The sequence below is a fragment of the Cervus canadensis genome, chromosome 12 (genome assembly GCF_019320065.1).
Source record: "Cervus canadensis isolate Bull #8, Minnesota chromosome 12, ASM1932006v1, whole genome shotgun sequence".
Taxonomy (NCBI): Eukaryota; Metazoa; Chordata; class Mammalia; order Artiodactyla; family Cervidae; genus Cervus; species Cervus canadensis.
The window spans coordinates 62,608,734-62,621,514 of record NC_057397.1 but is presented as its reverse complement, the minus strand read 5'-3'; the positions used below and the strand labels follow the sequence as shown (position 1 = coordinate 62,621,514).

Sequence of the window (12,781 nt, the reverse complement as noted above, 5' to 3'; positions counted from 1 at the left end):
ACTCCCTCCAGTCCACCTGACAGATAATTTGTAGCATCTTCTGTTTTAGGACCTGATGAGAAATTTTCTCAAAGAGCTGGAGTATTATCCAACTTGCTTCCCTTGAGAAATTGTTAATTATTCATACCTCCTTTACTCCATGACCTCCAATCTTAACCAAAGTAAATGTAAGAGTGTTAAAATATAAGATTAATCCTGATATAAGAAACAAGCAGAATGAGTTTATGTTGTTTTAGAACGTTAATCATCTAGTATATTCTAGACCAAATTTAAGACAATGTGGCATTTTCTACCAAAGCAATTCTATGGAGGAAAACCATCCCGGGAGGAGTACTCTGTACTCACATTTATTTATTGAGAATGCTTTCTTCCTAAAAGAGTGTTTAACTTTCTACAGCTGCTTATAGGGAGACCCAGTAGGATCTCCCAGAAGACTAGAGTTGTTTGTCTTGAATTATTTTCTTCCACTTCAGGATTTAAACCGGAAGAGGAGTGAATTGCTGGTGCCCGGGTCACAACTTTTTTTAGGTCCCCATGAATCCAAGGTTCCTATACTTTTGATTCAACAACCAGGAAAAGTGACGGGTGATGACCAGCGAGGCTGGGGAAGTGGCTGGGATGTCCTGCTCCCAAAGGGCTGGGGCATGGCGTTCTGGATTCCATTTGTAAGTGACTCTTTTGATACTGACTAACAGTTACAACATTCAAGATACATTCTTAGGGAATGCCAAGTGATGAAAATGTTGCTGACTTAATGCAGGGCCTAGAAATTGAGTGCTAGTTTTCTGCCCTTTGAGCTATAACCTTGGATACGAGATAATTTCATAAAGTCCCTGGAGCCAGGTTCATTAGTAAGAGTTGTGCTTACATTTGGTGAACTTCCGAGGTTTTAAAAGTGGCCTGATTGTTGAATACTAGTGGCAACAAACGAGGTTTTTTGTTTTTGTTTTTACTTGAAATTTGTTATAGTTTAAAAGCAAAATATTTAATTTTTATAGATGTGTAGAGTACAATTGTTTTTGTGTTGATCCATATATTCCTCTTTATTAACTGCAGCTAAAAATTTTTTTTAAACTCTAATGTGTGTTTGAGTTTTCCTGGTTAGTTTAAATAATTACTTAGAGAACATAAAGGACATGTATTACTGTTAGATTCATGCAGGCAATTAATTTTAGTCCTTATGCATAGTGTAAAAGATATTTAATCATTTAGGAGCGGGGTTATTTTTAAAGATAACTTTAAACTTATGAACTGTTTCAAATATACAGAAAGTGACACTTGTGTACTGTCCAGCTTAAGAAATAAGCCATTAAAGGGTCATTGGAAGCACTCTGTATCCCTCTCCAATCCCATTTCCTTCTCTCCTTCCAAAGGAATCACTGGCCCTATTGGTGTTTGTTGCTATCATGCATGTTTTTATAGTTTTATTAATTGTGTGTGTATGTATCCCAAACTAAAATAGCTAAATTTGTAACATGGAAACTTACATTACCATATGTAAAATAGATCGCCAACAGGAATTTGCTGTATGGCTAAGAAACTCAAACAGGGGTCTGTATCAACCTAGAGGGGTGGGATGAGGGAGATGGGAGGGAAGTTCAAAAGGGAGGGGGTATATGTATACCTGTGGCTGATTCAGGTTGAGTTTGACAGAAAGCAACAAAATTCTGTAAAGCAATTATCCTTTAATAAAAAAATAGATTAAAAAAATAGCTAAATTTGACATGTTTTTACTTGCTCTGTTCACTCAACATTGAGATTTTTTTTTTTTCCCGTGATGATTGATGAAGCTCTAAGTCATTCATTTTTACTGTTGTATGGTAACTCATTGTAGAGTTAATTCCTCAGTGTATTTATCCATTCTCTTTTTGATGGGTATTTAGGTTTCCCACTTTCCCCATACAAAGAATTCAGCAGTTTCCCTGTAAGTTGGTATGATGACAGAATCTTCCTGGCCTTTCTTCTAGATCTATCGAGGTGCAAGAGTCGGAGGGTTAAAAGAAACCTCAGTACATTCTCAGTATAAAAGGTCGCCTAATGTCCCAGACGATTTCCCAGACTGCCCTGCTGGGGTTCTCTTTGCTGAAGAGCAAGCGAAACACCTTCTTGAGAAGTACAAGAGGTAAGAAGCTGGCTGCTCGAGTTTTCTGTCTTAAAGGGAAGACACGCTGCCCAGCAGTGTTTTTCCTGGCCTCAGGGACTTCTTGACTGTGTCACGTGGAGTTTGTAGACTTGTCAGCATTCCCGAGACATGATTGAAGAGGACATTACTTAGTTAGTAGATGGCCCTATCGCTGGATTTTATTGTCCGTGCAGGTTACAAACCCTTCTCTTGGTTATTTGATTCAGTGACGATGGTGTACTCCTGAACTGTGGACCTGAGTTCCGGGCGCTTGTTAACAGATTCCCACTACTGAGCCCTGCCCCTCAAAATGGATATTGTATGTTTTTTTTTTTTTTTTTGTAATGGTTATAAATGGAGTATATATTTATGAAATTTTGAAGAAAGTATGGAAACATATAAAAATACTTTATAAACTAGTGTATTCCTTTTATCCAGAGAGATAAGCACTGTTTTTGCATTTTAGTATCTATCCATCTAGACTGTTTTCTTTTCTTTTTCCATTGGAAGAGTGGCCAGTGAGAGGCTGTATTTCCTTTATACTCTGGAAAGGAAACCCTGGGCATGTGTATTTCCTGCTGAAATCCAGTAGGCTCCTGGAAGCACAGAAACCCTCTTGTTTGTTGTGGCATCTGCTATGTCCAGCCAGTGCCCAGTGGGCCCGAATACTTGCATCTGTTGACTGATGAATGGGTGAATAATTGAATGTTGTGTTTCCTTGACTCTGAGCTCCACGGTCGTGCATTCCTGTGCATGTCTGCAGCCACAGAGACGGGCCCTGCCTGACTTTCCAGGTTTGAAGGGTGGACAGATGAGCTGTGGTTTGAATGATGGATGAATAAGTGGACGAGTGAGCGGCAAGAGGTTCCTGGATTCTGGCTCACAGGCCCTTTTGAGGGCAGCCGTCCTGTGCCTCCCATAGTATGCAGGGGCTTCTCTGTGCTTGTTAAGTAGTAATTGACAGAAATACTTATTTTTCTATGTATATAATAAATTTTTAAAAAATTTAATCAATTTTTAAATTACTGGTTTATTTGGCTGCACTAGGTCTTAGCTGCGGCAGGCAGGATCTCTGATCTTACTGGCAGCGTGCAGGAACTTTAGTTGCAGCATGTGGGATCTAGTTCCCTGACCAGGGATTGAACCTGGGCCTCCTGCGTTGGGAGCGTGGAATCTTAGTCACTGGACCACCAGGGAAGTGGGAATTTTTTTTTTAAGCATTATATGACACACTATTTTGAAACCTGCTTTTTTTCATTTAACGGTATGTTATGGAAAATTTTCCTACATCAATAAATACGACTCTACACTAAGTGTTAGCAAACTTATCCTGTAAGGGGCCAGATGATAGCTATTTCTGGCTTTCTGGGCCTTGTCTCCATGGGAACTGCTCAGCTCTGCAGGCATGGTGCAAAAGCCGCCACAGAGGATGTGTAAACGAGTGGGCCTGGCTGTGTTCCAGGCTCACCCTGTGGATTTCCTATCATTTTCATGAGCCATAAGATATTAATCTCTTGTGTTTTCTCAGCCATTTAAGAGTGTAAATCCATTCCTAGCTCATGGGTCATACCTGGCCCCTGGCAGTGGGCCAGGTTTGTCTGGCGAGTCAGTTTACCAATGCAGTGTGGCTATTCTGTGATTTATCAGTGGCCCTTTATGTTCTTCCTGCTTTTTTTGCTCTGTGCTTCTGTGAACAGCTTTCCCTATGCGTCTCTACATATTTGTCCAATTTATTCATTTAACACATGTGAATTTAGAACCTGCCGTGTGTCGAAAACTTTTCTGGGCCCTGAGGCTACAGCAGCGGTCAGGGCAGGCAAAGTCAGTTCTGCCCTTGTGGAGCTTACTCTTTGTGGAAGTGCGTGTTTCCAGGCTGGTGGGAGGGATCCAGGAGAGGTGAGGAGGCTAACTTGCAAGACCAAAGCCCTCAAGCAGGGAAGAGGGGGTGGCATCGGGGCACCAGGGGAAGGGGTGGTGTTCCATAGGATCAGGCTCAGCGCTCTCATTTTAACAGGCTGGAAGCCTGACTCTGAAACGCTACAGATTTAGGTAGGCTAGACTCTGCAGAGAGGTTGGATAGTAATCTGCTAACCGTGCCTGTCTTCTCAGTTAAAAATAGGCAAGGAAATATCATCTAGGAATAAGGGAGAGAGAGGCTATCAGAGATTTAAGAAGTGAGGAGTTGATGTAAACGGTGTTCTTGGACAGTGGAAGATGGACTCACCGGGAGAAACCTAGGGGATTTGTAAGAAATGTAAGAGCCCACTTGAGTTTTGTGTTAGTGAGACCCTTCAGGACTGTTGCATGCTCTTCCCCAGCCATGTTCTGCCAGTCTGGTGCTGGAGTGGGGAAGGAGGAGGGTTGCATGTAACCAGGATGGGCTTTGCCGGGGGAAGGAGTTGAGGGTATGTGTAAAGGGAGCCTGTGTGAGCTATGGAGGAGGGCACGGCAACCCACTCCAGTGTGCTTGCCTGGAGAATCTCCTGGACAGAGGAGCCTGGTGGGATTGCAAAGAGTCGGACACGACTGAAGCAACTTAGCAGGCGGGCTCTGAACTGTGGAATCTAGGCTTATAAGGAGAGAGATGTGAGGATGGTGGGGGGCAGTGACGAAGTGGGAGAGTAACCATGCGGTAAGTCCCCTACGTGTGAACCTCCAAGTTGCGAATTTCAAAGATGTGAGCGTGTGTTCCATCAGCATCAGGTTTGAGAGAGGGCAGCTTGCCCTCTGTCTCCTATTGTGTTTTCACCATTTGTTATCTCTTTTTTGTAAATTGTCCATCTCTCTTTTTAAAGGTGTTTGGGTGAGGCCGGTTCCCTGGGAGAGTTTTTCACCAGGTGCCCCTCTCAGAGGCCAGAGCACCTGTGGTTCCATCTCCAGGATATAGGCTCACACTGAACCCCTGGTCATTTGCATTTGGGGTCTTAGGGTGCAGCACATAGTGAGAAGCAAAGGCAGGAAGGACAGTCTGGGCCTGTCCCCGAGGAGACCGTCAGTCTGAAGACACAGGCTCTCACAGAGTGCCCCCGCCCAGAAGGGCCCACAGCCAGGCCGCTGTCTACCTCTTGGGGTCATTAGGTACCAGAGCAGACCCTGGTTCCCACTCATCTGTGGTTTTCTGAAGGCTCTCCCTCACTTACCTGTTGCTGGAAAGGTCAACTGGGGTCATTCATATGGAGGGCAGTTTGGAAATAATCATCAAAATTGCAAGTGCTCATAATACTCGCTGCCTCAGCACTTCCACTCCCGGGACTTGATCCTGTGAACATACTTGTCCTTGAGCAGCATGTTCAAGGTTGTTCATGGCAGCAGCGTTTGTAGAAGCAAAAGCTTGAAAATAACCAAAAAGCCCTGCAGGAGATAATGCCCTGTCTGTCTAGATAACTGAGGCCATAATCACCCAGGGGGATGAGCCTCGCGCAGAAGAGTGAGGGTGTCTAGATGTGCTCATAAAAGGTGATCTCCTAGATATTTTGTTAAATGAGTAAGGTTAAGCAAAGAGCACATGATCTGTTTGCTACCGTTTATGCAAGATGGGTAAAAACAGAAAGAAATATCCACATTATTTGCTTGTATGTTCATAGAATGTCTGGAGAAGGATATATAAGGAACTGATGATGATAGTGACTCTGTGGAGGATAGTGGGGTTACCAGAGGTCAAGGGTGAGAGAAACTTCACCATCCCCCATCTTGCACCTTGGAAACTGCAAACCCTGTTGAGGGTGCAGGGGCGTCACTGCACGGCTCCAGGAGCACACCTTACCTGCAGTCGTTCAGGAGGGGTGCCCATGGGGCAACTTTGTGGGTGCATTACCTATTACAGTAAAAACCAAACAATTAAAAAAAAAAGCTCAGCCAGGAGAATTGGTTATTATCATTTTTAAAAAAACCATATTTCTTTGAAAACTTTTTTGTATGTTATTTATTTATTTATTTATTTTGGGGTTTATTGATTAGTTTATTTTTGGGTGTGCCGGGCTTTCTCCAGCTGTGGCGAGTGGGCGCTGCTGCTCGCTGTGGTGTGCGGGCTTCTCACTGAGGTGGCCTCTCTGGTTTCAGAGCACGGGCTCTCGTTATATAATCTTCTGGGACCAGGGACCAAACCCATGTCCCCCGCATTGGCAGGTGGCTTCTTAATCACTGGACCACCCTGCAGGTTTGTTTTTTAAATAGATGGAGTTCAGTGGCCATGGTTCTTTTGATTGTCCATCCTAAACCGTTCAAAATTGGTTTTCCTCTTTGATTCCCATTAGACGTCCTCCTGCAAAACGGCCCAACTACGTTAAGCTTGGCACCCTGGCACCTTTTTACTGTCCCTGGGAGCAGTTAACTCGAGACTGGGAGTCAAGAGTCCAGGCTCAAGAGGAACCGCCTGCAGCTTCCTCTCCAAGTGGTGGGGAGAGCAGAGATGGGGTGCCTTGTGTTCCCGGGCCTGGAAGGACTGCTCAGCTGTCTGAGAACCAGGGCACACCCCTGCGTGACTCCAGTGAGCCTGAGGGAGTCATGGACACGGATTGTCCAGCCGGGGTGGAACCCGACGGGGCGGCCAGCCAGAGTGCCGCTAGCAGCCGCCTTTGCGTTCTTAGGTAAGTGCCCAAGACTCCAGATGCCTTTTTTGGATTGTCTGTTTTTTGATACTGACCCAGGCTCCAGGGTGTAGAAGTTATCATGGTGCCTTTACACAAAGGCCAAGTGAATTTACAGACCTCCTAGCAGGAAAAGTCAGTGGATCCTCGAGGGCCCAGGGGAAAGCCTAAAATCACACACACTTGATTTGGGGCATGATGCAGCTGAAATGATTTAAAAAATCACCTCAGTAGACCTAAACCAAGGCCATTTATGACCTATTTCATTTAGTCTTTGCTCACAAAGCAGTACCCTCACGGTTATGATCTTAAGTAATGAAGAACCCCTGCAAGCATCCTTTAAATTGCTGAATTAGATTCCTTCTCATTGGTTTTGAATGACCTGCGTTTGTGGCCGATGAGGTGGTTCATTCATTCATTGTGATACTGTTGTAGCGCAGAGGGGACTGTGTGGAAGGTGTGCTCGTGGTATTGCTGAAAGCTATTCGATCTGCTTATCATTTACCCTTTGTTCTGTGCTCTGATTTTAAAAGCGTGCCACCCCTTTGCTTTATACTTATTTTTCTGTATAATACCTTATAATTTCCTATCTTTCCTTCTGACTTTTCATACAAGTGTCCCTTAGGCTTTCTTTTTCCATCAAAATTATCAGTTACTTTTTAACCCTCCCACTGTGAATATAGCCATAGATTCCACCCCACCATCTTATTTTTCTCTGCCTTCAGCTTTTAAGCTTTAGTCCTTCAGTCTCAAAATAGTAGACACCTGAAAGAGATTGTTACAAAAATGTAAAAATGGGTGGTTTTAATTTTTTAAAAGTTGAAGCTTTGATCCTTTTCCCACATTGAGTATTAAACAAAAAAGAAAAGCAAATGAACTCTAGCAATGCCCAGTCTCCTGATTGCTTATGTTCTCTATGAACAAAATATCTTCACAAGGCTTGTCTCCCCCTTCACGTAGGAGTAGAAGATTACTGAGGCAGCTGTCAGCCTGGTGTGGGCCCAGGTCTGGGGGCGGTCGGGCGACCCAGCGAGCCGGCAGAGGGCAGCAAGGACTGACTGGAGAGGCCTGCCTGGCCGTGCTGGACGGCTTCCCCAGGGCCCTGGTGTGGGTCAGGCTGGCCCTGCTGGGGAAGGGCAGCCCCGGCCCGCACACCCTGATCTGCGTCCCAGACAAGGAGGATCTCCTGCAGCTCGGCCACGATCGGCTGTATTGTGGGCCCCAGGAGCCCAAGCACAGCGACCCATTCAAGAGCCAGATCCGGGAACAGAAGGAGAAGAAGAAGCTGAAGAAGAGGCCGAACCGAGGGTGTGCCGCATCTGAGGGCCTGGCAGAGGGGGACCCTGCGGCCGGGCCCCAGCCCCTGACCCTGGGCTTGTGGTCAGGCCCCCTCCCGGTTGTGACTTCTCACTGCTCCAGAGCTCTCCTTGGCTTTGTCACCCAGGGAGATTTTTCCATGGCCGTCGGCTATGGGGAAGCCCTGGGGTTTGTTAGCCTGACGGGCTTGCTGGACATGCTGTCCAGGCAGCCAGGGCCGGAGAGGGGCCTCGTGTTGCTGAGGCCGCCTGCCTCCCTGCAGTATCGGTTTGCGAGAATCACAATTGAGGTGTGAACGTGGGTTCACATCACGGCACAGAGAAGACCTGTGTTTGCCAAGTCTCACAGCCAACCAGAGAGTTGTTCCCCCTCCCCCTGCCCTGCCTTCTGTTTCAAGACATCACGCGAAATTCCTTGGAAACGAGAATAAAGAAACTTACGTATTTATGCAAATGGGTAAAATGTTTACATCATTCCAGTAATCTCATTGATTTCCATCTTTCCCCATCCTCGCTGTGATACTTTAAAATCATTTGACATATAGAGCCAAAAGCTTTTGTATTTTGCTTTCTCAGCCTGTGTAATTCTTGCTGAAAATAATTAGAAACTCTGGTTGTCTTCTTGCGTCCTTTTTTCTTTTTTTGATCAGAAACCAAGGGCTGTCAAGTCTATTTGAAAATTCTTGTAGTCATGTGATAAGCGATGACAACAGTTGTTTAATGATTTGATTGTTACCAAGGAGGAAAAGAGGGCTTCCTGGGTAGCTCACATGGTGAAGACTCTGCCTGCAATGCGGGAGACCTGAGTTCCATCCCTGGGTGGGGAAGATCCCCTGGAGGAGGGCATGGCCGCCCACTCAGTGTTCTTGCTTGGAGAATCCAATGGACAGAGGAGCCAGGCGGGCTACGTGGGGTTGTAAGAGTTGGACACGACTGAGCGACTTTCATTTTCAAAGAGGAGACTAGAAATGTCTGGTCTCTGTACTTGACCGGTGGGTCCCCCGTGGACCACATTGAGTTCTGTGCTGTAATCAGCATTCCCGCCTCTTCACACCGGAAAGAAGGACATCGTGGAAAATGTCTTGTTGCTTCGGCAGTTTGGTTTACGGCAAAAGTGTTGAGATGGAATTAGAGGGGGGATCTATGGTTTCGTGACCCTTCATCTTCTGTGTTGTTGACCAGCACATGTTTCCAGGAGTTACTTAATTTTCCTGTGCTTTTTGCTTTTGCAAAGACTGTTTCAAAGCCATAGAGGAGCATTTCTCAAAAACATGTTCTATGAAATATATGACCTAAGAAAAAGAGTCCAAGGACTGGGTGATTTTGGAAACTCTGGGTTAAATACAGTTAAGTATTTTTTTAAAAGGAATTCTAGAACCTTCCATATGATAGGTACATTGTGGTTCTCTAAGAAGTGGATAATAGTTCATTCAGTTCAGTTCGGTTCAGTCGCTCAGTCTTGTCTGACTTTTTGTGACCCCATGAATTGCAGCACACCAGGCCTCCTTGTCCATCACCAACTCCCGGAGTTTACTCAAACTTATGCCCATCGAGTCGGTGATACCATCCAGCCTCTGTCGTCCCCTCCTCCTCCTGCCCCCAATCCCTCCCAGCATCCAGGGTCTTTTCCAATAAGTCAACTCTTCGCATGAGATGGCCAAAGTACTGGAGTTTCAGCTTCAGCATCAGTCCTTCCAATGAACACCCAGGACTGATCTCCTTTAGGATGGACTGGTTGGATCTCCTTGCAGTCCAAGGGACTCTCAGTTCAAAAGCATCCATTTTTCAGAGCTCAGCTTTCTTCACAGTCCAACTCTCACACCCATACGTGACCACTGGAAAAACCATAGCCTTGACCAGACGGACCTTTGTTGGCAAAGTAATGTCTCTGCTTTTTAATATGCTATCTAGGTTTGTCATAACTTTCCATAGTATCTTCTAATTCCAGAGCTTAAGTGAGATTATTATTAATTTTTATTTAAATATACACTTTTTTTAACTTGTAAAATTTTTTGACTGTGCCACCATCATACAAGATCTTAGTTCCCCTACCAGGGATTGAACCTATGTCCTGGGAAGCCCAGAGAGTTAACCACTGGACTTGCAGGGAATTTCCTACAGTTAGGTATTATTAACATAAGTGCCTTATGTTTTTGCAGTAGTGTTTGCCAGTGACTGTCTTTGGGAGTGATGCGTTGGGGAGAGAGTCAGCATTACTGTAGCCGATGATGAAACATCTGTCGTTTCCCCTCTCACCCTGCCTCTGAATGTATTTGTGCCCCATCCAAATGAGACTGGAAAAAACAGTATAGCTTAGTGGTGGCTGCAAGCAGAATACATTAAAATATCGCCAGATACTCGGTCATTAGTATTTCTTGAGCTGTTCCTCATTTGTTTTCGAGGCTCCAAGCCACTTCATCTGTGGCTTCGCTTGCTTGATGTCTAAGCGAGCTGTGTCACCGAGTCTCACTCTACAGCACCTCTCGTGGGCCCTGCTGCCCTGCCCTCATCACAAGGGACAGTTACTTGCTCTGCTTGGTGGTGGCAAAGAACTATGCGCTGAAAGGATAGACTAGCATTTCCCAAAATATATTCCTGGGAGCACTGGTCCCTGGAGATGTTTCCTGGGGAAAAAGTGTTTCATGGCTACATAAATTTAGGGAAAGACATGCTGTAGGGGCTTTCCAAGTGACACCACTGGTAAAGAGTCTGCCTCCCAATACAGAGGCTTAAGAGACTCTGTTCGATCCTGGGTTGGAAAGATCCCTTGGAGGAGGGCATGGCAACCCACTCCAGTATTCTTGCCTGAAAAGTCCTATGGGCCAAAGAGCCTGGAGTGCTGCAGTCCACGGGGTCGCAAAGAGTTAGACACGACTGAGTGACTAAGCATGCACGTTCACTTCTCAGCTTTGAGATGTGTGTCCGTAGTTTTCCTTTAAGGAAAGCATCGTCAGCAACGTATAATACATAAAAACCCATGCAATGTGTGTGCCCCTTAAGTGTATGTTGCCATTTCCTTACCTTGTTGTGTTTGACTCTTTGCGACCCCACGGACTGCAGCACTCCAGGCTTCCCTGTCCTTCACCATCTCCCGGAGTTTGCTCAAACTCATGTCCATTGAGCCGGTAATGCCATCCAAACCTTGCCTGGAACACAATCATGGGTTGGGCCCAAGCCTCAGCATTTCTTAGGAGCTCCCAGGCCATTTTGATATGTGACTTGGGTTGAGCCTTCAGCTTCAGGGAGTCTGGAGCCCCTGCTCTTTGAGAAAGCAACGCGTCTGTGGGCTGGGTAACCGGGCTGTGGAAACGGGGCACACCTAAAACCCAGTTCCCTTACCAAGCGTATGGTTAACCTCTCCCTGACTTTGTTCCCTTGCTCGTCTCTTCTGACTTCAGTCCCTTTCTCTTTCTTTTTTTGGCTACACTGGGTCTTTCATTCAGTATATAGGAATGTAGGATCTTCTCAGCCCAGGGACCGAACCCTTGTCCCCTGCATTGGAAGGCGGATTCTTAAAACACTGGGCCACCAGAGAAGTCCCCTCAATCCCTTTCTTGACCCTTCTGACCTCAGTCCTGAACACTAAGCAACTGGTCAGATGACTGAGGTTGTTATGACTGTAACTGCTGTGTTGATAACATAATGGATAACATCATTAACATACAAACTCTCAGGCTGTGTCTCCCGGGTCAAGATGAGCTCACAGGCCCTCTAGCCCTGGGCCACCTGGTTAGAGAATGTAAACCAGAAACATCCTGAGCCCTGAGACTGCAGTTGAGAAATGTCGCAGGACATGACTAATCCCAGCCTCTTTGTTCTTCCCCTTTGAAAACAGCCCTAACGCAGAGCCCGCGTGGGAGTGGGTGTAAGGCTTGACTTCCACCCCCTGGCTTGGCTGCCCTGCAAATAAGACTCTTACTTTGCAGCAAACTCCCACCGCCCCAGAGTTCAGCTTTCTGGGCCTCCCACACACCAGCCTTTGCCAAGTTAACCAAACCTTACAACTCTGGAGGCTGTAGCTGGCCCAGCACACAGGTCCGTCTGCATGTGAAACAACCAGGTGGGAGCTGAAACCGAGCAGAGTGGGGAGGCCTGGGGGCCCAGAGACGGGGCTTCTGCCTGGGGAGGAGGCTTCCTCTCAGGGAAGAAAACAGCCTGCTTGCTTGTATCAATATAACCTTCACTTGGGGGACTTCCCTGGGAGCTGGTAAAAAAAATCTGGTAAAAAATCTGCCTGCAGTGCAGGAAACCCCAGTTCAAATCCTGGGTTGGGAAGATCTCCTGGAGAAGGGACAGGCTACCTACTCCAATATTCTTGGGCTTCCCCGGTGGCTCAGCTGGTAAGGAATCTGCCTGCAACGCGGAAGACCTGGGTTTGATCCCTGGGTCGGGTGATCCCCTGGAGAAGGGAATAGCTACCTACCCCAGTATTCTGGCCTGGAGAATTCCATGGACAGGGGAGCCTGGCAGGCTAAGACTTGCAAAGAGTCCAACACGACTGAGTGACTTTCACTACCTGGGAGTCATTTTTCTTTGTTTTTTTCTTGGGGAGATCAGGTCAGCTGACCTCAGCCTTGGCTGAGCATTGAAATCACCCAGGGGCTTTCGAAATCCTGGTGCCCAGACCCACCAGCAGGCCTGCCAACTTCCTGAGTCGGGGGTGCGTTCTGACTTTGGGATTCTCAGAAGCTCCAGGTGACTTGCAGCCAGGGTTGAGACCCATGCTATAGACTTTAATGGGAGGTTCAGTGCAATTA

The 12,781-nt window shown here is 46.3% G+C and overlaps 1 protein-coding gene across 2 annotated transcripts in view; it reads left to right on the top strand.

Moving 5' to 3' along the window:
- The window catches only part of POP1 (POP1 homolog, ribonuclease P/MRP subunit), a 36,171-nt gene extending 27,511 nt beyond the window's left edge, over positions 1-8,660 (top strand). For both annotated transcript variants that reach the window (XM_043483352.1, XM_043483353.1), the window contains exons 13-16: positions 474-665; positions 1,968-2,122; positions 6,376-6,708; positions 7,669-8,660. In XM_043483352.1, coding sequence (XP_043339287.1) covers positions 474-665; positions 1,968-2,122; positions 6,376-6,708; positions 7,669-8,320 — 1,332 coding nt within the window. In that variant the 3' untranslated portion in view covers positions 8,321-8,660. The remainder of the gene's footprint in view (positions 1-473; positions 666-1,967; positions 2,123-6,375; positions 6,709-7,668) is intronic.
- The last annotated feature ends 4,121 nt before the right edge of the window (positions 8,661-12,781 follow it).